Source organism: Pteronotus mesoamericanus, unplaced genomic scaffold (genome assembly GCF_021234165.1).
Source record: "Pteronotus mesoamericanus isolate MK-2021 breed Mesoamerican mustached bat unplaced genomic scaffold, CSHL_Meso_final scaffold_174, whole genome shotgun sequence".
In the NCBI taxonomy this organism is placed as follows: domain Eukaryota; kingdom Metazoa; phylum Chordata; class Mammalia; order Chiroptera; family Mormoopidae; genus Pteronotus; species Pteronotus mesoamericanus.
The window spans coordinates 41955186-41978573 of NW_026555309.1; the positions used below are offsets into that span (position 1 = coordinate 41955186).

Sequence of the window (23388 nt, forward strand, 5' to 3'; positions counted from 1 at the left end):
GCTTTGCTTCCTTGCTCTTTGCCACTCTAGAGGCGGCCGCTGCTCCCTGGCTCACAGCTCCGCCCTGGACTCCAGCACCTGCCTCCACATTACAAGGATCCTGGCGTTGCAAGGATCCTGTGGCTACCTTGGGTCCAGCTGGGTAATGCAGAATGGCCTTCCGCCTCGAGACCCCTAACTCAATCACACAGCTGCCGGCTGCCCCTTGGCAAGTAAGGCAACATACCCTCGGGTTCTTGTGTCAGAATGGGGACATCTTTGGAGAGCGGCCATTACTCAGGCGAGTGCCGTGCCTGTGAGCGCTCCTCGGACTCCCATCCACAGGCCTTCGGACTTTTCCCTCCCGCGACAAACACTCACACACACACACACACACACACACACCCCACCCCACAGCCCGAGGCCTTTGTGTGGCCCCATAGGCACTTGACTAAATTCTGGGGAAGGCAAAGAAGGATGTCTACGCCGCAGTATGTGCGCAACTTCCAAGCCAAATGAGCAACCCATGTTTAGACTTGCAGAGCTGTACACTGCCTGGGCGGTTCTCACTGCCATGTCCCTCCACAGAGTATCCGAATTGCTTTTCTTCTTCCTCTTCCTCCTCTCCTCTCTCTCCTCTCTCAGGGTCTGGGGTGCTTTTTTCCAGAGACGGTTGTGACAACACCCCCCATCTCGCGTTCTCCTCCCCTGAGACCGTGCCACCCTCCGGGCAAGAGGGGGTGCTGCTCTCCTCTCTTCTTGACTCAGGCGGGCCTGAGACTCCTCGTCCACAGCCCGTGGAGGGAGTAACAGTTACGGGAGTTCCGAGCCTGAGTCATAGAAGGCAATGTGGCGTCTGCTTCCTGCGCTGGGCCACTCGCTTTTGGAAATCTGCGCTGACATGTAAGAACTCCAACTCCCCGGAGACCACCATTCTGTGAGGAAGCCCAGAGCACATGGAGAGGCCGTGCGGGATGCTCTGGTCACAAGCACACCCCTCCCCAACCCCTTGCCATGCCCCGAGGCGTCATCAGCCACCAGACAAGAGGATACGGATGCCTTTATGCTTCCAGCCCCTGCGTTTCAGGTGGACACAACTCATTCTGTTGAGGCTGAGGCCCAGACCTCCTGGGGCAGACATAGGACACCCTGCCATGTCCTGTCCCTTTCACGACCCACGCAATTTGTGAGCGTAATAAAACTGAGGCTTTACTGCATGAGCTTTGGGGATGCTTGGCTATACAGCGTTAGTGCAGTGGGAACACCCCTTCCCTGCTCTCTCAGAGGCAAAAAAGACTTCCCCCATTTTCTTAAGCCCAGCAGGCCAGCCAGTTCTTTTGTTGTCCTGGGCTCTACCCTTGGGCCTCCGATTTCACCCCACGTGGTTGGTTAAGGTATTTTCCTAAACAAAACTTCTCTCTGAGGGGCGTTTCGATGGCAGCAATTAAGATAGCACACTGTTTTGTCCCTGCCAAGTTTTTGAGAGCTTGGCACAGACAGATGCTCAATTAATGTTAGTGCTGAATTCCACCTTTCTTCTTTGAACTCCTGAAGCGCTGGAAGGTGAATAGAAGGCAGGGGTACAAGAGTAACTTTAGGATTCCACAAATATGCCATTGGCTCACACCGGACCCAGTCTTTGTATCAGGCAGGACCCAGCAACAAAAGATCCCTGAGCAGGAAGTTCAATAGAGGACATTTAATACAGAGAATTAGTACCATTGTGTCAGAATGGTTGAGAAGCCTTGCACGCACGGTTGCCAGATAAAATACAGGACAGCCAGGGAAGTTTGCATTTCAGATAAACAACAAATACTTTGTGTGTGTGTGTGTGTGCGCGCGTGCGTGTGTGTGCCATGCAATATTTGGAAGTAGTTACACTAAAAGAAATGATTTGCGCCCTGGCCAGTGTGGCTCCGTTGGTTGGAGTGCTGCCCCGGATGCTTAAAGGTCACGGGTTCAATTCCTGGTCAGGGCAGCAATGAGTTCCCAGGGGTCCCGCTGCCCCTGCCCCAGCCTGGGGAGCCAGTGCGGACGCGCAGGAGGCAGCCAGCAGCTGGCGCAGCTGGGGCTCAGCAGAGCTGGAGGTCGAGGTTAGGGGAGGTGCTGGTACTTGGTTTGTTGTGGGGCGGCAGCCCTGGGAAGAATCGGAGGCATCGCCTGAAGCCCTGCTTCCTCTAACCCTCTGGCTCTCAGCCTGCGTGTGGCAGGGGACAGGCTCGCCTGCCCTCCCAACGGCACCCTGGGGGGCAGCGCCCGGAGTTCTCCACCTTCATTTGGCAAGTGCAGCTGGTAAGGGGAAGCCTGTTTAGGCAGCAGGAAGTCCGATTTCCAGGACGGACCATGCCGTCACAGCTCTATTTCTGGAACCACTCTATGGGCTCCGATTTCTTTAGAAAACTCTCGAGGCAGGCTTGCGGGCCTGCGGGCGGAGGGCAGTTCAACTGGTCTTGTTCATTGTTCCTGGTCCCGATCCTCCCTCCTCCCTTTCTCTCTCCCCCGCCTCCTGTCCTGAAGGCCTGGCTACCAGGACGTGAAACCCAAGGCCCTTTGTCCAGGCTTCGGGAAGAACCCCTGTCTGATGGACTCAGAGACTCAGGCCGCCCGCGGGGCTAGTGTCTCCCTTCCTGGTGAGGGAGAAGGCAGGGTCTGCCCTTCCTCCTGCTCCGAAGACGCCGTTTAATGACTCAGCCGTGTTTCCACATGTTCAGCCCACCTCCTAGGGCTCATCTATTTCAATGAGAATATACGTGAACCATTTTTCACTTATTGCTATCTTAGCGTTATTTATTTTAAAACTTTCTGAAATTTAGGTGCAATCCAAGACGTATGATTAACCGTTTTCAAGCGTACTGTTCCGTGTTACCTAGCACTTCCACGACGCTCTGCCGCCACCGCCTCCATCCAGGCCCCCAAGCGTCTGCGGCACCCCGGATGCAACCCCGCGCCTGTTACCCCCTGTGGCCCTCCACTTCACCTCACCCCTCGTGCTGGCCACCACCGACCTGCTTTCTGCCTCTAAGGATTTACCAATTATGGATGTTTCACGTAAACAGAATCATGCCGTGTGGATCCTTTGGGTCCAGCTTCATTCACAGAGCAGGGTGTTTCTGAGGTTCGTCCATCCACCTTGCAGCATGTGTCAGTCCTTCACTCCTTTTGGTGGCTGAGAAACCCTCCACTGTACGGGCACATCGCCATCTGCCCATCCTTCCGTTGATAGTCACTTGGGTCGTTTCTGCCTTCGGCAAACGTGCATAGTGCTGCACCGAACATGTATGAGTTTGAGCCCCTGTTCCCTCCATCATTTGGGCAGGTACGGAGGAGCAGAATTGCTGAGACACACAGAGGTCCTACGTTCCCCTTCTGGGGAACCTCCAGACTGCTGTGCACAGTGGCTGCACCCTTTTCCCTCCCCACCCACACTGACGAGGGCGCCTGTTTCCCCGCATCCTGGCTGACCTTTGCCCTTTCCATCTTCCTTAGTACAGCATCCTCATGGGGCGGAGTGCAACCTCGCTGCCATTTGATTGGCATTTCCCTGGCAGCTAATGCTGTTGAGCGTGTTTTCGTGTGCATTTGCCCATGTGTCTAGCTTCTCTGGGGAAATATCTATTCAGATCCTTTGCCCATTTTTAAATTGCATGGTTTGCCTTTTTGTTGAGTTGGAACTGTCCTTTATGTATTCTGGAAACTAGGCTCTTCTCAAGTACATGATTCGGAAACATTTTATCTCATTCCATAGATAATTAAAAAGAATTTGTTTTTGATACTAGTGATAAATATCTTAATGTTATATATTAGTAGCATTAGCATCGCCTCATCTTCTTTTTTCTCTCCTTTCTTTCTTTCTCCTACCTTTCTTCCTTCTTTCCTTCCTTTCTATCCTTTTCTTTCCTTCCCCCTCCCCACCATGCTTGCCTATGTAATTGTGAGGCTTCCCCAAACAAAGACACCCCCCCCCCACCATCCCCCTCCGCACAGCCCTCACTGCCCCGTGAGCACCGGGGGCGGCTCTCCGTTTTGTGACACCGTGCCCTGGACACAGGAAGCTCACTAAAGTACGTCGTCTCCTGGAAAGAGGTTCTTATTGCCATGAAAACGGCGATTATAGATCAACCTTCTGATGTGGGAAACACTGGTTACAAATAGAACACACCAATGAAAGGCAAAAATAGTTCTCTCGCTATGACTGCATCTCTTAAAATACACCTGCCTAAATGAGGAAGGAAAAGGAGGGACACTAACCAGGTTCTTGCTTCCTCGCTCCTGCCTCCTTTCCCCCCCCCCCATTCCTCATGGTCTCTCTCTCTCTCTCTCTCTCTCTCTCTCATAACAGGGAAAAGGAAATGACCTTCTATTTCAGGAAGAGATTCCAGCCATAACTTCCAGAACATGTTGACTCCTTTGGGGTCCCCCAGAGAGCAGAGAAGACCTGTCAAGCCCCTTGCCCTGAGAGCCGCGCCCGCCCTGGAGCAGGCCTTTCCCCTGGGGACCCATCCCACCACCTTGCACAGCTCCTCACACGTACGTTACACCACCAGGCAAGGCTCTGCTTGCTTCCAGGACACGAGGTGGTGCCCGTCACGGGGGGCCCGTGGCCCAGCTAGGGGGACATGCCCCTCCCTGAACCCTGACGCAGTGGGCTGTCCAGAGAACCGGCAGCGCGGAGCCTGAATCCCAGCCCTGCTGTTGCTGACCCCGCGGGCTGCTCTGTCTCAGGCCGGAGACCTCGTCCAAATGCTCCTGTGTGGAGCGGGGATGAGAGGCTGCAGAAGCCGGGGCATGGGAGCAGCTGCTCAAACGGCTTGGCTGGATTCGTGGGCAGGATCCACCCCCTTCCCACGGCAGCTTCCCTGGTGCCCAAAGGACTTACTCCCTAGCATCTCCCCCAAACGGTCCCCTGGCCTCCGCTCGGCGGCCCCCACGACAGAGCTCACTCCGCGATGCCGTCCCTGGGGAGTCTGCCCTGGGGGGCCTGGCCTGCACAGAGGGGCCAGGTAGCAGGGGTAACAGTGACCCGCTGTCCACATGCCAGCCCTCTGGGTAGCAGCGAGCATCGAGCGGCAGGAGGGGGCCAGCCCTGGTCCCACCACACTGCCTCCGGGCCCTCCCTGGGGCCGCCCTGCTCTGCCCGCAGGTCACCGAGCCGTGAGCCTGAGCTCTCTGCCCAGGGACCCTCGGGGCTGACCAGGCCGGGCCGGGGGCCTCTCACCCGCCAGCGCCGAGCCAGGGTCTGGGTCTGTGGCATCAGGGAGGAGAGAGTGAGTGCACCTGACTCTCCCAGGGCCTCCGACCCAGCTCCCAGCCCCTCTGGAAGTTTTGTTTTGACCATGTGGGCCGCTGTGGCCACATAAGTGGGGAGTGAGTGTCGACTCCAGCTGGAAACAGCTCACAGCTGGCGAGTCACCTCCGTCCCACTTCCCCCTGCACAGTGACCTTGAAGACCACGTGTGGACATGAAGTTGGCCCGCTGGCAAGAGGAAAAGAGCCAGGAAGCCCGGGTCACCCCATGGAGGGACTGTGTCGGGGACCCATAAGACTCTGACACAGCAGGAAACAATCCTGTGCTGTCCGTTCTGAGTCTCCAGGGCAGGGCTCCCTAGTTACTGCAACGTTAGCCTGTCTTGTCCGAGAGGTGGGGCCGGGCAGGGCCGGGCCCTCAGACCTCTTGGGCCCTGTGGCGGGTGCGGCCACCGGCAGCCAGCTCCCAGCCCCCGAGTCTCCCCCGCATCCCCCGCAGGAAGGGACGCCGTCTCCTCGTGGGGCTGCGGTGAGAACTAAATGAGAAAATGCAGGACCAGCACCTGGCGCGGACGGGACGCAGACAATGGCGCCTGCCTTGTTTGTTTCGCATATGCTCTCTCAGTTCATCCCCGTCTTGCAGATTGACAATCCGAGGCTCCAAGAGGTTCTCCCTTTAGGCTACAAAGCAAATGAGTCACGGAGAAGGGGTGGGAGAGAGCATTCCCAGGTTGGGGGTCCGGCCTGGACCCCGGGCCAGCCGTGCTGGGTGACAACGTGACGCTGTGTAAAGCCCTTCAGCCAGCTCACTGGCCTGGGGTTCTGACCTTTTCCAACTTGGCTGGGACTTTTTCTACTGACCCTATTTTCTTGACCCAGTGGCAGTATCTTCATCCCCTTATCTGGAGGGTGTTGGACTTGATAATGCCTAATGCCCAGGCTTTGTAAGTTCTGACCTGATATGCAGGTGTGTGTAGGAGGCTTTGTAAGGGCGGACCTGATACACAGGTGTGTGCGTTTGCTCACACGGTTTGGTCCCAGCTGAACCCTGTTTGGGAGGAAATCAACTGGTTGACAGTGGGCCCATTGCGCCCTCTGGTGGCCATCACCAGTAGGAACCCTGGTCTGCGCTCTTGGCCCAGGACAAAAGGACCATTTTGGCAGCTCTGGGCGTTCCCAGCACAGGGTGGGCTCTACAGTGACAAAACAGCCCGTGGTGGGGGCTCATCTCCAAAGTGCATGGGTTTGGAGCAGAGCTGAGAACCCAGTGTCCCCTGCTCTTGAGGGGAACAGAGGTTTATAGTCCATACCCAGTACTCCTGTGCTCAGCACCTTGCTTTTACGTCCTGGCTACACCTTCTCCTCCCTGGCAAGTGAAGTCACCTCCCCAAGGCTCGGTTTCTTGGTCCTGCAGGGGAAATTGTGCCTCTTGCCAGAATTGTTGCAGGGCTGAGGGAGATTAACGGAGGCAAAACATAGTTCGAATGGATGGCGTGCAAAAGGGAACCATCCGTAGTCATTGCTGATGATCGACAACTGGTCGTGGCACTGCCACGGGCTGCCTGCCCCCTCAAGGAGCCTGTGACCGTCTGTGGCAGAGGCGCTGGCTCGCTCATCTCTGCCCCCGCAGCCCCTAGTGGCCCTTAGTACATATTTGTCCAACTAAATGAGTGGACACATAAACTAGGTTAGTTTTCCCACAATCCCATGAGGCAGACAGACCAGGAAACATCACTCCCACTTTACAGAGGAGGCCTGGATCCGGGCGCTTGACTCTCGGGACCTGTGGGTGCTCCTGATCCAGCCAAGTCCTCTCCTTGGGGAACTTAGCAAGGGCAGGAATCTTCTCGCAATCCACAAATCTACAACAACCATACCTCCCTGTTTTGGACAAAGTTTCAGGAACGCCAGCCCAGCTGCTATAAAACATGGAGGGGAAGGAGTTCTCAGAATCTGTGGGGGCCACAGGAAGCTGAACCTGGACATCTGTGGATCTGAAGGTGCTTCAGGGCGTTCAACCTCGGTAGCCAAATGTTATGCATGAATATTCCTACCAGAAGGCTCCAGAAAGGGTGTCCTGAATTGATTGACAGCAATCACGACCTTTTGCCTAAGGTCTTCTGTGCACCTGGAGCTGTGCCAGGTGTGTGGCATCCCAGGGGCTGCTGGCCCTGGCTTGTGAGATGTACCCAGGGTAGGTACACCTACGACGATTCTTGTCCAGCTCCCAGCCACGTTGTCGGGGTGAGGACCATGGCTCTCGGGGCACCTGCTGGTGTTTCTGGACTTCACGCCCACCTCACCTCCCACCAATTTTTCTCAGCTATACCTGCCTATGTAGTACTTAACCTTTTTCCTACCAAGGGTAGCCAGCACCTTGCTGCCTACTTTTCCTCCTTCCTGGCAGACTTTGTACATGGTGTTTACAACCAACTTGTGCCCTTATCCTGGTGACTTTAGTGTCCTTGTGGAGCTGACATACAGCACCTGCCCTGCCGGACCCTGGGAGGCTACTCCCCCCTCCGCCTCCGTCACCTGGAACCACCCCATCTTAAAGGCCATTCATTCAGACACCTGTGCCCACAACTTCCCAGCTCTTGCAACGGCTTCTGTAAATGTCCTGTGAACTGACACCCACAGGACCCCTGTCTTCAGCTTTGCGATGCCCCCCCCCCCACCAGCTCCCGCCTCTCTCTCCTCCTTCCCCAGTGGCTTCCATTACCTCGCGTTCCCTCACCTCACCCAGTCCCTTTCTAGGCTCCTCACCTCCTGCCTCCTGCTTCTTGCCTCCCCGCACCTGGGCGGTGGCGGAGCAGTGCCACCCGCCTCCACAGCTGGGGCCCCTCTGAATTCACCAGCTCCTCCCCAGGCAGGTCCCCCGCAGCAAACATGCAGAGCGGTGGGCGTGAATCTCCGCCGGCCTCGGGCGATGTGTGCTTCTGGGCCTCACCCCCCGGGGACAGCTGCTGTCGTGGCCCCCATTTCACAGGGGAGACAGCTGAGGCTCAGAGAGCTTCGTTGACGCCCTGCAGTCACGCAGCAGGAGAGGGTAGCGCTGCCTGTGGACACCACCCCAGGAGGCCCGGGAGGCGGAGCCTCGTGTCTTTTTTGGACTGAAACTTCCACACCAGTGGAAACTGTGAGGGGCAGCCTGCGGGCTCGGCCGTCCTAGAAAAATGACACACACCCCCAAACGATAAAATAGCTTTTTTTTTTTAATTCACTTTGATTCAGATCATTGGAAATGTTCAACAATAAATAAAACACAGCAGAGGCTGGGAAAAGCGGCTCTCGCTAACGTCACTCAAAACACATACAGAGGAACGCTCGGCTGCAAAACACGAGAGCGGGACCAGGTGGAGGGGGGCGGGGGGGGGGAGTGAAAAACACCCACAACCAACCAAACAAGATTGCCAAAAGAAAAAGTGCTCAGGGAACTTTGGCTTTGATGTGAATTCCGTGACGTGCTCGCGTGACCGGGCACCGGGGGCCTCCCGCGGGGTGGGGGTTCCTGACACGGGCCGGGGTTCAAGCTGGCGTCCGGCTCAGAGCCTGGGCCCATGAGCCACACACGGCAGATCCGTACTGTGATCGACCCCAGGGAACATGAGTCCCGAGGGGCATTCAGAGGAGGCTGCCTGTAGGAAGCAGAGTGCTCTTTGCTGAGAAAGTGCTAGCGCCTCCTGCTGGTATGATGCGCTCTGCCCATCTCTGCGGTTCCTCCTAAACCCCCTTCCTTTCCCCGCAGAGGTGCCAGGCAGCACCCCGGGGGCAGGAGCTGGTGTTTTCATGACAAACGAGAGGAGGAAAAGTCTTTCTCAACACTGGCCAGCCCGGGCGCCAGGAGAGGATGAACTGCTGGTGGCCTGTGGCCCAGTGGCTGCAAACCCAGAAGTTCAAGCTCTTTGGGGGGAGAGGACAGTGTCAAGTCTGGATGGCACGTCGCCAGCATCCGGCCATCTCACGCCAGACAGCAGCCCCTCGGGCCGTGGGTTCCCAGACAACCAGGTGAGGGACCGTGGGTGACAGGTGAGGCAGGTGCGGCTCAGAGAGGTTCGGCGACTCTTTCCTGAGTTTCATTTTCTCTGGGTTCAGGCTGCCTTGAAGGGCATCGGGAAAGCAAACGTCAGTTCTCATGTTTTGAACCGATCCGACCGCTGACCCCAAGGCTCAGCGCGCACTGAGGCCACGGCAGACGTCCCCGCCGCTGTGTCTGGCCTGCCTGTGGTGTATCTTTTCTTTCAGCTGGTTTCTCCCACGAAGCCCAGCCCACGTGGCTTCTGGGCAGTGCCTGAGGGTTCCCAAAGCCTCAGTGTGCGAACTCGCCACTCAGCCCCAGGTCGCTCCAGGAGCCAGAGGCTGCCAACCTGCCTCCTTTCTTCCCCAAAGGGCGGGTGGAGGCAGGGGGTCCAGGGACATGGGTATACAGGCGTCAATTCTGTGGCAGGTGGCTCTGGCTCCTGGCTCCCTGAGGGCGTGGAGGGGACCACGGGAGGCTGATGGCTAGGGCGCTGCTCATCAGCACCCCTTTCTTGGCTCCAGGCTCAGCCTTGTTTGCTGCAGGCACGGGCACCTCTGTTCCCCATCTGGGCCCCGGGCTGGCCTCCAAAGAGCTCTCTGCCTGCTGGGTGGACCACAGACGAACCCTGTGCCCCAGGCAGCCCAACCACAAGGGGAGGGAGAAGACATGTCACAGTCCCCGCCCCCACCCCGGCTGTTTCTTGTCCTCCTGCCCACAGCACTGCCAAATGCCTTGCAGGAAAACACTCGGGCCCAACCCTCAGCTGCTCTTACCCTCCGCATGGGTCCCCTTGGCTTAAGCCAATCAATGCATTTACTTGTAATTCTGGCCACGATGACTGGCGTTTATGTTGGTTAAGTCCCCTTTACTAAGTAGGTAAGTCACAAGGAGGTGTCATAGCTGCAGCTATGGCAGCGCACAGCTGTCCCCTCCCCGGGAGGGGGGCGTTGAGGAGGCAGGGACTACAGCTTGCCGCAGCTGCCGTGGCAGCCAGAGGAGGCAGCCGGTGGCCAGCCCCGGGGACAGCGCCTTGAGACACGGGAGGGATGAGCCTCGCTGGGGAAGCCCACCCTGGGACGTTCTAACGTGGGGTCGGTTACGTCCTTCTTTTGCTCACAATGTTTGGGTTGTGCTATCTGTCACAATCAGTTCACTCTTGCAAGTCACATCCCTTCTGTGGGCTTTGCTGTTCTCATCTGTAAACTGGGGAGAGCCAGATTCCAAGGGCTGAAAGAAGTCCTGCAGCTTGGGCAGGCTCACGGGAAGGAGGGGGATGGGACAGGGAGCCGGCGGCAGACCCAGGCAGAGTGCGGCTCAGTGGGGGACATGGCCTTCCTTTGGGGACCTGCTCTGGCCCAGCAAAGCCCAAAGAAGCAGGTTCCTTGTCCTGAACATGACATGCCTGAGCAGACTCGGCTTGCAGGAGAAGGCGAGAGAGCTCAGGAGCCAGGCCACACTGCTCCGTCCCAGTGACTGTTTTCTTAAGGTCTGTCCCCGGGATTGATCAGCCAGCCACCAGCCGCTCACCGAGTTCCTCTCGTCTCTTGTCAAGTACCGCTGTGAGCAAGCCCTATGATGGCCTGTCCTTGGGCGATTTATGAGCCTTTTTCAGGCAAGAGAGTCTTAAGTTTTGGAGGGTTTTAACGCTAGGGCAGGTTTTTTCTTTTTTTAAAACCCTTCCTGGATTCTGAATCTTTGAAAATCGAATCAACGCTATGAAACTTTTCCCCAGGAAAGTGCTTATCTGTATAGACTCGGAAAAAAAATGTGGCATGCCATTTCTGGGGACTCTCATGGATTGCCTGACACCATCTGCGGCCTCTGAGCTCCCACAATTCCTCTCTCCCCATTTGCAGGAGAAAGGGAGGCTAGGAGGGCAGGGCTGGCCAGAGCACTTCAGGGAGCGGAGGAGGCAGGCCCCTTGGTTTTGACGCTAGCCACCAGGAAGGACCCTGTCACACCTCCTCAGGGAAGCCGTGGCCTTCTGGGAAATGCTCTCAACAGGAAAACATGGCTTTTCGGATGAAATGTCAGTAACTTGAGCCAATCACCCCTTTCCGCCTGGGCCTGGGCCCCTGAGAGGTTTTGAAGAGCCCTGGCCTGAGGCTGGACCCAAGGTCCCAATGAGGAAAGAGGAGGTGGGGCTGGGAGAGAAGGAGCACAGGACACTCCACAAACCCACCGACCTGGCGCCCCAGGGATTCCCCACCAGCGAGCCCCCAAACCCTACGTACCCCCGACACCCAAGTCTGAGGGTTCCAACAGAGCATACGATAAGCTCCCCGCTCCCCGGCTGCTGGCTGGAGCCGGAGAAAGCTCACTTAAAACCCCAGGGCAGCAATAGAGCCAGAAAGTGCACACGATGTCAGCTGAATGTAACAAAAGAAAAAAAAAATCAATAAATAATCAGGAAGGGTGACAAAGAAGGAGAGTGAGAATGAGGTATGACTTCCCCTGCTCTGATGGTCACACCCCCAGGAAGGGCCCCCCCCCAGGACGCCGTGCAGCTGGCCAGCGGGGACTGCCCAGAGCGCGGGCCCTTGGGGCAGATGCAGGCGGGGGGAGACCTTCCCTGTGGGCTTGGAAGGCAACGGGCGCCCCATCCAACAGCCTGTGGAAAAAAGGAATGGTGTTCCGTGGCTTCTGAGCTTTGACCCGACTCAGGGGCTGGCTCAGGAAATGAGAAAAGATGTCCCCAGCTAAGAGCAAGGGGGGTGGTTGCCAGGGGTCCCCTTTCCCGAGTTGGGGTGTTTGCCTCATTTCAGCTAACACATGCCATTCTCCCCCAAATACAAAGGCACATGGAGGTAGTCAGATCTGCTCTCAGCCATAATGTTGACGACAGATTGATTACTCAAGAGAACATCGGCGTGGAAAGAAGACATCAGCTGGAGCCAGAAACACCTCGCCAAGGATGTAGACCTTCAGGGTGGGGAGATGCAGTTGTCACGCCAAGTGAGAGAGAGGCCAGGCATTGTGCAAGGAAGGGGTCATCTCGCCCCCGGTGGCACATGGCCCACGTGGCTCTGTCCCAGAGACCATCCTCACTCAGAAACATCCCAGTGAGAATCGGAGCCTGGGCATCAGCCCCGGTGGCCCCCCGGCAGGGGAAGGCCTCTGCCCATCCTCCCAGGGAAACGGTCCTTCCTTTTAAAACAGGGGAGTCTTCAGGGTCTGTCCCCCGATCTTCCGAAGCACTGAGAGGTCTCCCCGCCCCTCGCAGCTTCTGAGACTCGCCCTGCAGTCCCAGCAGTGCTGGGTGACCTTACTGAGTAGATGCTGCCAGGTGCTGGGGTGCAAGAGGCTCCAGGGGCACCTGGGCGCACCCCAGAGGATGGCCTGGGAAGCCCCCGGGACGGAGCAGAACAGCTCTGGCTGGAAGCTGGGGCCGACGTGAGAGGCATGCTCTGCGTATCCGTCCGTAACCCTTCACGGCGTCATCTCCCCTTGAAGATCCGGATTTTGTTGATGGACGCCAAGGTAGCTGTCACGACAGACTCAAAGTCCCCATCGTGCACCCCGGTCTTGCGGAAAGCCCCCGCCGATGGGTTGTTCTCCCAGTAATGGTGCCAGTTTCCTTTGCTGTCCGCCCCGAAGCCGTACAAGTCCACCTGTGGGGGGACAAGAGTGAGCAAAGGTGAGGACACGACAGCAGGGCCACAGGTAGGACCTCTGAGGAAGGAAGCCTACAGTCTTTCCGGAATCTGCAACACCGTCTCCAAGGACCAACAAAACCCTTCTCTAGGTTCCTAAAACTCCCTGCAGCTTGGTGTCACCAAAGCGAGCTAAGTAAAAGTCAAGGTCAATGTCAGAAGGCCGCAGCTGAGTGGCCCGTGAAGGACGAGGCTAATGTCAGGATTCTGGCGGCACAGAGGAGGGAGCAGGTGACACTGGGGTTGGGTCCTGGAAAAGGGGTAAAAGAGGGTCAGGAAGGGACAAGGGGAGGGGCTCCCAGGGAGAGGGACGCTTTCTGAGCTGCAGCACAGGTGACAGATTTGAGGGGGGGGCAGACTGGGGGCACGGGACAGCTCTGTGGCAAGGGTAGCCTTTTGGTCAATGCCAGAGGGGACATGAGCCCACCCCAGAGAAGGAAGGGAGAGATGGGAGTAGCATTTCTGAGGCAGAGCCCCAGGGGGTCTGTGACCCACTGGCTGGATGGGGCGGGGAAGGCAGGGGTAGAAGGCAAGGGAGATACGGCTTCTGGGAGGGACACTCAGGTTTCGGGCTAAAGAGACAAGGCTGGTGACAGACAAGTGAGGCAGGGATGGTGGACGTGCCTAGCAAGCCCTCGGCCCCTCCCTGGGATTTCCAACCATGAGCCAGGCAGGCTGGGTGTAGGGACGGGCTATACGTGACAAGAAGGGACATCTCAGTGTCCAGCCTGAACCCAGGACCAGGCAGAATGTGGAGGCCGCCCTGTGCCCCTCTTGCTCCTCTGCCCAGGGCGGCAGTGAGCAGCCCAGATGGTCGACAGAAACCTGGCACCACCTGGTGGATGTCGAGGACAGTCCGTGACGGGGAACGCACACTTTCCAAGACCTCTGGTTGTCCGTCTTGGGGGATCACGGAACCCCTGGGTGCCTGGTTCCCACTCTCAGAAATTCTGGTGAAAGTGGGCTGGGCGTGGCCTGGGCACTGGGATGCAGCCCCAAGGTCGGAAAAGGGGCCATACCTACACAGACCTCCTACCATGATCCGCTCCTTCATTGTGCCCCCAAATTGCGCCTCCACCCACTGGTCCTGGCGCTGCCTGGGGAGCTCATGCAGAATGAGCCAGAACTCGCTCCTGAGAGCATTCTCTCTCCCTAAAGCAGCCCAAGACAGGCACTGCCGGGCCCCCTGGGGCCCGGGGTCAGGGCCAAGGTCAGCCTGACCACAGATGCTCTCACTGCCTCTCTTGGGAGCAGAGCATGAGGAGCCCTGGCCCCCGGCGCGGCCGGGGGGTCTGGGGGAGGGTGGCGTACCTCATCACAGATGTGCAGGGAGAAGATGACCGAGAGGATGCCGGTGGACGGGTACCGCCCGTGGCCTTGCAGCCAGCTGTCGAAGACGTACTTGATGAAGGCCGGGTGGTATATCAGGATCTGTGGGAAGGAGCATACGGCCCTCAGAGAGGAGGCTGGGGAAGGACACCACTGCCTACCGGTGGGACACACTGTTGTAGCCACGGGGGACGTACGTGTGATAGGAACTACTGCCCCAGCGCTCACGGGGTTTGCACTCTAGTGGGAAAAGACAGAAGATGCTAGAAAAGAACTGTGGGGCCACGGAGAGAAATAAAGCGGAGGGAGGCAGTGAAGTCCTGCGGTGAGGAGGCTTGCCCAGCCGGTGACATCTCATGACAATCCAATGGGGACAGGGATTGCCTGAGATGGTGGGGCCACAGAGGGGCGGGTTCAGGGAACGGCAGGCGCTGGGGAGGGACAAGGACAGACCTGCCATGCTGCATGGAAACTCACACACCGAGCCACCCCGGTCCACCTGGCCTGGGCCTGCATGGACTCCGGTCCCTCAAATGACCCCGTGTGCAAGCTTTCCCTCTCCTCCTGTTACCAAGGAGGACACCGAGCTCAGGGGGCTCCGTGACGGGCTCAGTGCCACACAGCCAGCGGCGGTCAAGCTGGCGGTGTCCTGGTATAAGGTGTAGCCTGGGTCCCACCACCCACTGCTGCCTTGAGGACAGTGAGGGGACTTGTCTGGCAGCAGAGGGGAGCGCGAGCGGGAAGCCTAATGCAGCCCCCCAGCGGCAGGGGGCGGTGGCGGGGCCGGCGGGTGGCGGGGGGCGGGGGGGGTGCCGGGGCGGGGCCTGTGTTCAAACTTGGCGACCTCTCTGCCTGGCCTCTCAGGGAAGCCCTGCCGCCCGCCTCCAGCTCTGCCCTACAGATTCACAGGCGGCTCCTTCCCCACGGCTCCGCAGCCCCCCATGACAGGCACACGCTGGAGGCCGGGAGGGCTGCAGCTCCAGCATCACCGCCACCTAGCGGCGCCCCCAGGCAAGCTGCCAGGCCTCTGTGAGCCCCGTCTGCCCACCCCGCTCAGAGCGCGTGTGCACAGGAGCGGCCCCGTGGTGGCCACTCCCCTGCCTTCGTCCTTCTGCCCTCTGCCCAGGCCTTGGCCAGCCCCACACCGGGAGGAGGGGGGGACACAGGTGCGGCCGGAGACACGCGAGCGGGCTGGCTTTGAGAAGCTCCCACCGTACAGCGGTGGTTCTCACGCTGCAGCCTCCTTGGCTCCCCCAGAGACCTTCCGAAAACCCGGGGAGCCTGGGGGGAGCCTGGGGGGAGCCTGAGGGTCAGCCTCCGGGACAATCTCCCCGGTGATGCTGCTGGCCCCGGTCCCCCCGACTTGGAGCAGCCTTCCCAGCGAGTGTCCCCAGCAGGGACCCCCAGCCACGCCCAGGGCTCTGGCAGCCAGGTGCTGGCAGGGGTAGCAGGGGTCGGAGGGCAAGGACGGTGCTCTCCTTCCCATCGGGCAGAGGCTCATGCCTGAGCTGAGCTCGGGGCACAAGGGCCTGAGCAGCCACTCACCCGGTCCTTCTTCACTTTGATCTTCGCAGGGACAGGCACGTACGTGCTGCGGGAGAAAGAGCAACCAGTCAACGTGGGGAGTGGCCGGGCTGCCTACAGGCAGCTCTGGGGGCGGCTGGAGAGGGAGGCAGGGCCAGGCTGAGGGGTATCCTGATTCTCAGGACAGCAGCCCCTCTGCCACCGCCCTGCAGTGGCCCCCGACACACACCAGAGGGCGATCTTGGCCCATTCGAGAACCTTCTGCTGTTTTAGGGGCCTTCTCCCAGAAAGGTTTAGAAGGGGCTCTTGCTCCAAGCCCCGCTGGCAGTCTGAAGGAGATGCGGAGGCCAGAGCACCCGCCCTCCTTGTTGGGGTGCTGGCGGATGGGGCCCGTGCCGTCTCCCTTTCACCCGCAAAGTCTGGGCACCTCCAAGATGAAGGTCACCTGGCTTCACTTGGGCCTGACTCTGGTGCTGCTTATGCTCCAAGCCCTTGGGACCAGGTGGAAGGCCAGGGAAGCTGAGCCCAGGCCACCAGGCTCCTCCCCTGTCAGCCCCGCTCCCACGGGAAGGCGCAGCCCAGCCCATGTCCTGACCCCGGTCCTCACGCGGCCTCGCACCAGGAGGCTCTGGCCGCCTGGACACCGAAGCCACTTCTCTTCAGGAATGGCACAGCCTTAGGGGCGGGCCAAGTGCGAGCCTGGCTGCAGAGCCCGGCCTTGGGCGCGAGGCCCAGCCCTGATGCGGGGTCCTCCCTGGCAGAAGGGAGGTATGACGACTATTGGGACAATTCGGTCAGACAGCACCCAGCATGTGCCCAGTGCCGAGTGGGTGTCCGGAAGATGGGGCTCCCCCAGTCTCAGGCGCCACAGGGCGGATGATGCATGCCGGCACCGATGTGCTCAGCACCCCACGTCCCCACCCCACCCAGGGCCGTTTTTAGTTCGAGAAGCAGGTGGCACTGCAGGGATGGGGATCGGAACCAAGATACGCTGAGCGCTTTCCAGCGGGCCCGTCCCCGGGAGCTGCCAGGGTTTCCGGGAAGCATACCACATGGCCCGCTTGCGGGTCATGAGGAGGGAAAAGGCCGGAATCCAGGGTGTGTTAAGAGTGATGGGAAGGGAAGGAGCAGAGACAGCGGGGGCAAGAGGCGGCCCGCGGGCTGTGGGGCTGGTGCACCCCAGGAGTGTACAGAGGGGGCCAGTCTGGGGACAGGAGCAGCGTGCGCCGGGTCGTGGTGCGGGGGGCACCCACAGGGTGAGGAGGGGCAGTGAGGGGCCCGAGGGAGCTTACTGGGAGATGGTGCCCGTAGTGGTGGCGCTGACCACCCACTCCAGGTCAAGGGTCTTGAAGGGGACCAGGACCATGCTGACGTTCTCAGCCAGCTCCCTGAAGCTTTCGGGATACAGGAGATGGTGGGTGGTCTTGCTCCCCACGTCGACCTCAAAGCCCGCCGTGGGGGCCTTGTTCATCCTGGGAGGAGAAGGGAGAGAAGAACGCGCGTCGTATCACATGGTCACCGACTCCCGGCGTCAGCCGCGACCTCAGGCCAGTGCCCTCCTTCCACCAGTTTCCTCATCTGTCAGACAGAGACAGTTGACGCACAGCTCGAAAGATTTGTTGGGTTTCTCTTTTCTCTCTTTTATGATCCCAAAGGAGCTCACGCATTGCCCGCACTGACGACCTACTATGTGCGGGGCACTACCGTGGCCAAGCGCCACACCTCGTGGTGCGATACCGTGTCCAGCGGGCATTTTACGGTCACAGAGACCTGAGCACAAGGAATCTGTCCCAGGACACAGAGCTGCCAAGTGGCAGCCTTGAACGCGGGTCTCTCTCACCCTGGACCTGACTCTGTCCCCCTCGCCACGGACGTCCCCATTGACCTCCAGGTGTACACGGAGGCTCCAAGAGGCCAGGTGAGTGGTCTAAGGACAAGAAGTCAGAGATCCCAGAAACAGGAAGATGCCGGAAGGTGCGCGGGGATCGCCAGCCCCACTGCTGCTCCGCCCTCCCTCAGGGGCCCTGGGGCCTCTGGGTTGACTGAACAGCGATTGTAAGAAACACAGAAGACGCGTGGGACACCTTCCTGGAATATTGATTTTCCTTGGTGGTAGGAAAATACATTTTACATTAAAAGTGTAGACTTATATTATGACCTAGATTGCAAAATGAGAACAATTTTAAAGATTGAATGAGAGCGTTCGAGTTCATGTTGCCATCTCTCCAGACCTCCTGGTGCCAAGGAGAGGCCCCGCCAGCCCGTCTCCATCCTCGTGTGCACAGATGGGGAAACTGAGGCCCAGAGGGCGCCGCGAGGGGCCGGGGGCCCCCCCGGTAAGTCTGAGTGCACCAGGGCTGGGACCTTGTCCTCCTGACCCTGAGCCAAGATGCTCCCTTCAGCCCCACGGAGCCCCTGGCGCAGAGCAGGGGGCCGGGGCGGGGGGCCGACGCTCACCTCAGCACGAAGTCATGGTTGTCTATCTGAGAGCCGTACGAGGACTCCCTCAGGTTGCCCGAGTTGCCCACGACGGCGCAGCGCCGGCAGCCCCACGGCTTCTTCTCCAGCAGGGGGTCCACGTGCCCAGGCACCACTTGGAAAAGCATCTTGACGGTGTCATTCAAGTCGCTGGGGCGCTTCTCGCGCTGCAGCCTCTGTGGGCAGAGGGCCAAAGGCGACGGGTCAGCCAGCGGGGATGCCGCACGCCCGGTGGCCGGCGGACCGATTTAAAACCGCGGGGCGTGCGTGCAAGGGAGTATCATTCGGTCGTAAAGAAAGAAGGAAATTCTGGTGCCTGCTACAGCACGAGTGGGTCCTGAAAATGTGCCTAGCACCGTAAGCCGGACACAGAGGACAGAGGCTGTGCAATTCCACGCACACGAGGTTCCTAGAGGACTCAAGTTCATGGACAGAAGGTAGCATGGTGGTTGCCAGGGGCCGGGGGGAGGCGAGGTAGGTGCGGGGCGTCGGGGGGATGAGGGCGAAGTGCTGGGTATAGATAGAGCTGATGCTTGCGTGACATTGGGAATGTATTTAATGCCACTGAAATGAACACTTGTAAGTGGTTAAGATGATAAATATTATTTTACCACAATAGAAGACAAACAATAATCCAGGATGAAACATCTGCTCCTGAGAAGATCCCCCGGGGCAGCTCCTGGCTCCCAAGGGGGCGCCAGCCAGGATCGCCCTACCGTGCAGATCCTGACACGGTCCGCCTGCGCTGGGCCCCACGCCCTGCACGTCCGACAGGCTCCCAGGCCAAGGCGCTGCCGCTGCTGGTGTGGGGACCACACTCCGAAAATCCCCAGGGTGGCAGCCACAGGCCAGGTCCCCGCCGGGAAGGGCCCCTATGCACCCCAACATCATGAGTGCTCAGGCCAGAGCGTCCTCGCAGAACCCTCTGCTCTGACTTATATACAGCAGGTCCTCCTTGATAAGTAGTTTTTGAATGAATGAATGAATGAATGAATAAGTGAAGGAATGACCAATACCGTGATTCTTGCAAAGTGCCTGGCAGGGCCCCAGGTACACGCCAGGTGCCCCCACTCACCCCCAGACCCCCGCTCTCACCAGCCACCAGCTGTAGGTGTCGTCCTCCAAGACCGCGTTCTGTGCCGTCAGCAGCGGTTGCATGGACCAGTTGAACCGCTCGTCGAACCAGGGCGAGACCCCGCGCTGGCTGAGGCAGTGGGCGCAGGTGCAGGGCCTGTGAGAGTAGGTCATCAGCTTCTTGAAGTTCTCCGAGAGCTCGATGACCATCTGCTTGGGGGACCAGGTGGTGGTCACCGCAATGTGGGAGTAATTCAGGACGAAGGAGGTGAAGAAGATGAAGACGATCAGGCCGGCAAGCGCTTTGAGGGTCCTCCTCCTTACAGTCGCCATTTCTGCTGTCCTGAGGAGGACTCCCAGGGGTGGGTGGGTGGAAATCACGCCTTACTGAGGAGGAACTTGGGAGGAAAAACCCCAGAGACGGAGGTTCGATCCCAAGGCAAGGCGAGGCTTCCCAGAGGGGTCTCAAGCCCGGCTACAGCCAACTTCCCTTCCGCTCGTTGACGGCCACCTCGGTGCACCAGACATCACCCTGTGACACTCAGAGGTTACGTGGACCATTCAGGGTGGGATGACTCTTCTCGCACAAAATTTGTCTCTTCCAGAAATAAAGAAGCCCACCTCGTCACCAGTCCTCAAGCCGCCGACACTGTCTCCTGATGGAGTGCTAATCAAACTTAATACCAGTGATCTCCTTTCCCATCCAAAAGCGTTGAGGGGTAATTAATCTTTGTGATGATGTCAGGTCCCTCGAGGGCGAGGACCTGGAAGGAAGGTCCACGGTGCAGGACAGAAGGAAGCTGTCTTTGTCACTGTCCTCTGGAACGGATGGTGTGTGATGATCCTTAACTAGAACCGCCTGACCACGCTGTCACCAGAGAGGTGGCGGGGAGGAAGTAGGCTGGATGAAGGCACTGAGGGCTGTCTGTCATCTGCACAGAAAGGGAGGAAGAAAATAGAATGAAATTCTCTTATCTTGTTATAAGAAAAAAAGTCTCTGTCCCCACCTGCTCCAGGATGAATTCCGTTACCTTCGGCTCTGTTCTCAAGCCAATGGGGCGGGTGACTGTGAAAGACCTTTTTTGCCCTCCGAGCCTTGGTGTGTGCACGTGTACACAGAGAAGTCAACGCCTGTTCCACAAGGTTGATAAGGGACACATGAATGTCCCACCCACCTTTCCTAGTACATTTAAGCATTTGACCAGATTTCGGGAATTGAGTCAATGACGCAGTCACAGTGACTGCTGAGCACACACTTTCTCCCTCTTTCACTCTTTTTAGATTCTAATTTCAACAGCATAAAGGGTGTGCTGAGGGGCTTATGCCGGCTTCTGCATACCCGGGCGTTCAGGCTCCCTCACTTATCTCTTGTCCCACAGAAGGGACCTTAGATGCCCAAGTTCAAGTTCGAGTTCAAGTTCTGGTTCATCGACCTTTCTGGCCCTCAGTGTTTCCTCTTCAGTAAAATGGAGTAATACCATCCACTTACAGAATGGTTATGAAGATAAGATAAAAGTGATAGCTGCTGAGCTCCTGGGATCTATCAGGCAATTGCTAAACCTTGATTTTCCTTTTTCAATGAATGAATATTCTTGGGTGACCCACCGAAAGCCAGATGCGATAGCACATTCTTCATACAAATCTATTTAACTCAGATTATCCTCAAAGCCTACCGCCAGCTTAGAAATAGGGGGTTCCCATGTTGTCCTTGGACGAAGAAACTGAGATTCAGAGATAGTCAATGCCTTGCCCAAGTTCATGGGGGAAGGAAGAAGCAGGTCTGAATCCAGACCCACAATCCTCTGATTCCATGAACCCGGGGGGGTGGGGCAGCAGGAACAGGGATGAGGACTCTGCTCGGAAGGTGGCCGTCTGTCTGTTAACCAGTCTCCAGGTGACCATAGTTGGAGGGATATAAAGAAAGGGGAGATTTCATAATCAAAGGAAGCAAACAGGGACACCTCAGATGCCCATAACACAAGTCCCCAGACTTCACTGATGTCATCCAGCTTCTGCAGAGGAAGCTGCGGTCCCACCTCGGCCTGGGACCATGAATGAGCCCTTCTGGTCTTTGCTTGGACTGTGTCCCCATCTCTATTTGACTGATCAGTTCTCCCCCACCCTCAGCTTGTAGATCACCAACAAGCAGGATATACGTTCTTCCAGGACAGCAACATTTGAAGGAATTGTTATTACCTTTTGGTAGAGAGAGGGGCTGCTAAGAAATGATTAAACCCACAACGCTCGCCTAGAGACATCAGAGCCCAAGATGCGTTGTGGCCCCTTCCACCTTCCTCAACACCTCAGCTCCGGCGGCAGAGCCACTATGATTTACCGACCGCTCCATCTTCCACTTTTCCTGACAGGCTGGCTTGTATTTAGAACCTAATGGTGACCGTGGTCCCCTCTTCCAGCCATTCCCCAGCCCCTCCATTAAGAAGCAGCTCTGTTGTTGGAGCCAGGTGAACCGTCGAAGGTGGGTTCTCTCTGCTCTACCTGGCTGGCCAAGGGTTCCCCTCCCCTCTTACCACGGAAGCTGGTCCAGGGATGAGAAGGTGCCCTATTCCGTCCAGTCAGGGTGAAACCCCTGACTTTTGCACAAAGGGAAGAATTTTTCCTCTGCTCTGGTCCATTTGATGTTTGGATGTGGAGGCCAGGGTCATGCTGGTCATTTTGCTTGCTCGTGGAAGAGGGGATTGCCAGACAGGACCAGGCAAGTGGTGTTAAATGCCTGATCGAGCCGCACCTGTAACCTGCCCTATACTTTGACCTTTCGCTGACATGAGATAATAAATCCCCTTTGTTGTGTAAAGCAGATTGCTTGCAACTTGAAGCCACACAACTGCCCCCCCAGAGCCACCCTTGCTCTGGCCCCTGGGCCCCTGCCCAGGCTGACCCCGCTGTGCGGAGAAGCCGCCCTGCTCTGGTTGGTCCCCGCTCATTCCTCAGGGCTGAGCTGGCGCTGAGTCCTGGAGAAAGGCCTGCTCGCTCCCGGCACGAGGAGGCGCCTCTCTGGGCGTCCACAGCATCCTGGCTCCACTCTGCCTTCTGTCTCCTTCTCGGTGTACTTCCCTGTCTCCTTCTTCCCTGGGCCGGGAGCTCCGTGAGGACAGAAACTCAGTCTCTCTCACGGCGGCCCTGTCACCTGGCACACATGTAGCATCGGGAATGCAGAAGTGAACGAAGGGAAAGGCAAGGGCTGACGCTCCAGACATCTAAGCGCGAGAGCACAGACCAAGAGCCAGAGGACGCTGTATTATTACCCGTTTGCTGTGTGACCATGAACAAGTTACCTAACCTCTCTGAACCATTCCTTTAACTGCAAAATGGAGCTGATAGCAGAGACTTGGCTCACTTCTCAGAGCCGTCAATCAAGCAGGATCTGTCCACCCATCCAGTTCACTCCCCATGTGTCTGCTGGGCCCTGTGCTGGGCTGGGCACTGGGTTAGGTGGTCGAGACTCATGATAAACAGTTCTAAGGGGGGAGAGAGGGGGCTGGTGTGCCCAATCAACGTGGAGGAGAGGAGCAGGCACGTGTGTTGTGGGGGTGGAGGGGTATGTGGCTGCAGACGCTGTCCCCGAGACTAGGTTTTCTCCGAGTGACACGGAGCCCACTGGAGGGTCTGAGCTGAGGAGTGACAGGGCCTCACTGCATTTGTCTTTGTGACGAGCAGGGCCCATGACACTCTTCTTGACTTTGCATCCCAATGCCAAGGGCAGAGACAAGTTCACTTCCATAAATGACGTTGATCAAATAAGATTCCGGAGGAGAGGCGAGGTCCCTCACCACGTCCGGGCTCCGTGTGAGCGATGAGTGCGCTCAGCTGATGCCGGGGGTGGAATGAGACCCAGGGCGAGGCTGTGTGCAGAATTGGGGGCGGGGCGGTGACACCCTCTTCCCCTCTGCCAGGCCCGTCCCGGTGGCCACATCTCCTAGGCCACGGTGCTCACTGGGCTCCCACTTACCAGCAGAGGCTCCTGGGCTGGTAACAATTAGTGCTTTTGAAAACACTGGAAAAAAACACAGGGGGAAAGCAAGAAAGTCCCTCCACCCCTCCCCAGGCCCTGGGGAAGAAAGGGGCATG

The 23388-nt window shown here is 58.1% G+C and overlaps 1 protein-coding gene across 3 annotated transcripts in view; it reads right to left on the bottom strand.

The window, feature by feature from the left end:
- Window positions 1-8468: 8468 nt before the first annotated feature.
- ST3GAL1 (ST3 beta-galactoside alpha-2,3-sialyltransferase 1) overlaps window positions 8469-23388 on the bottom strand; it is a 64479-nt gene continuing 49559 nt past the window's right edge. For all 3 annotated transcript variants that reach the window (XM_054590520.1, XM_054590519.1, XM_054590521.1), the window contains 6 exons: window positions 19324-20234; window positions 18208-18404; window positions 17043-17222; window positions 15772-15817; window positions 14209-14328; window positions 8469-12855 (listed from right to left, as the gene is read on the bottom strand). In XM_054590520.1, coding sequence (XP_054446495.1) covers window positions 12682-12855; window positions 14209-14328; window positions 15772-15817; window positions 17043-17222; window positions 18208-18404; window positions 19324-19635 — 1029 coding nt within the window. In that variant the 5' untranslated portion in view covers window positions 19636-20234 and the 3' untranslated portion in view covers window positions 8469-12681. The remainder of the gene's footprint in view (window positions 12856-14208; window positions 14329-15771; window positions 15818-17042; window positions 17223-18207; window positions 18405-19323; window positions 20235-23388) is intronic.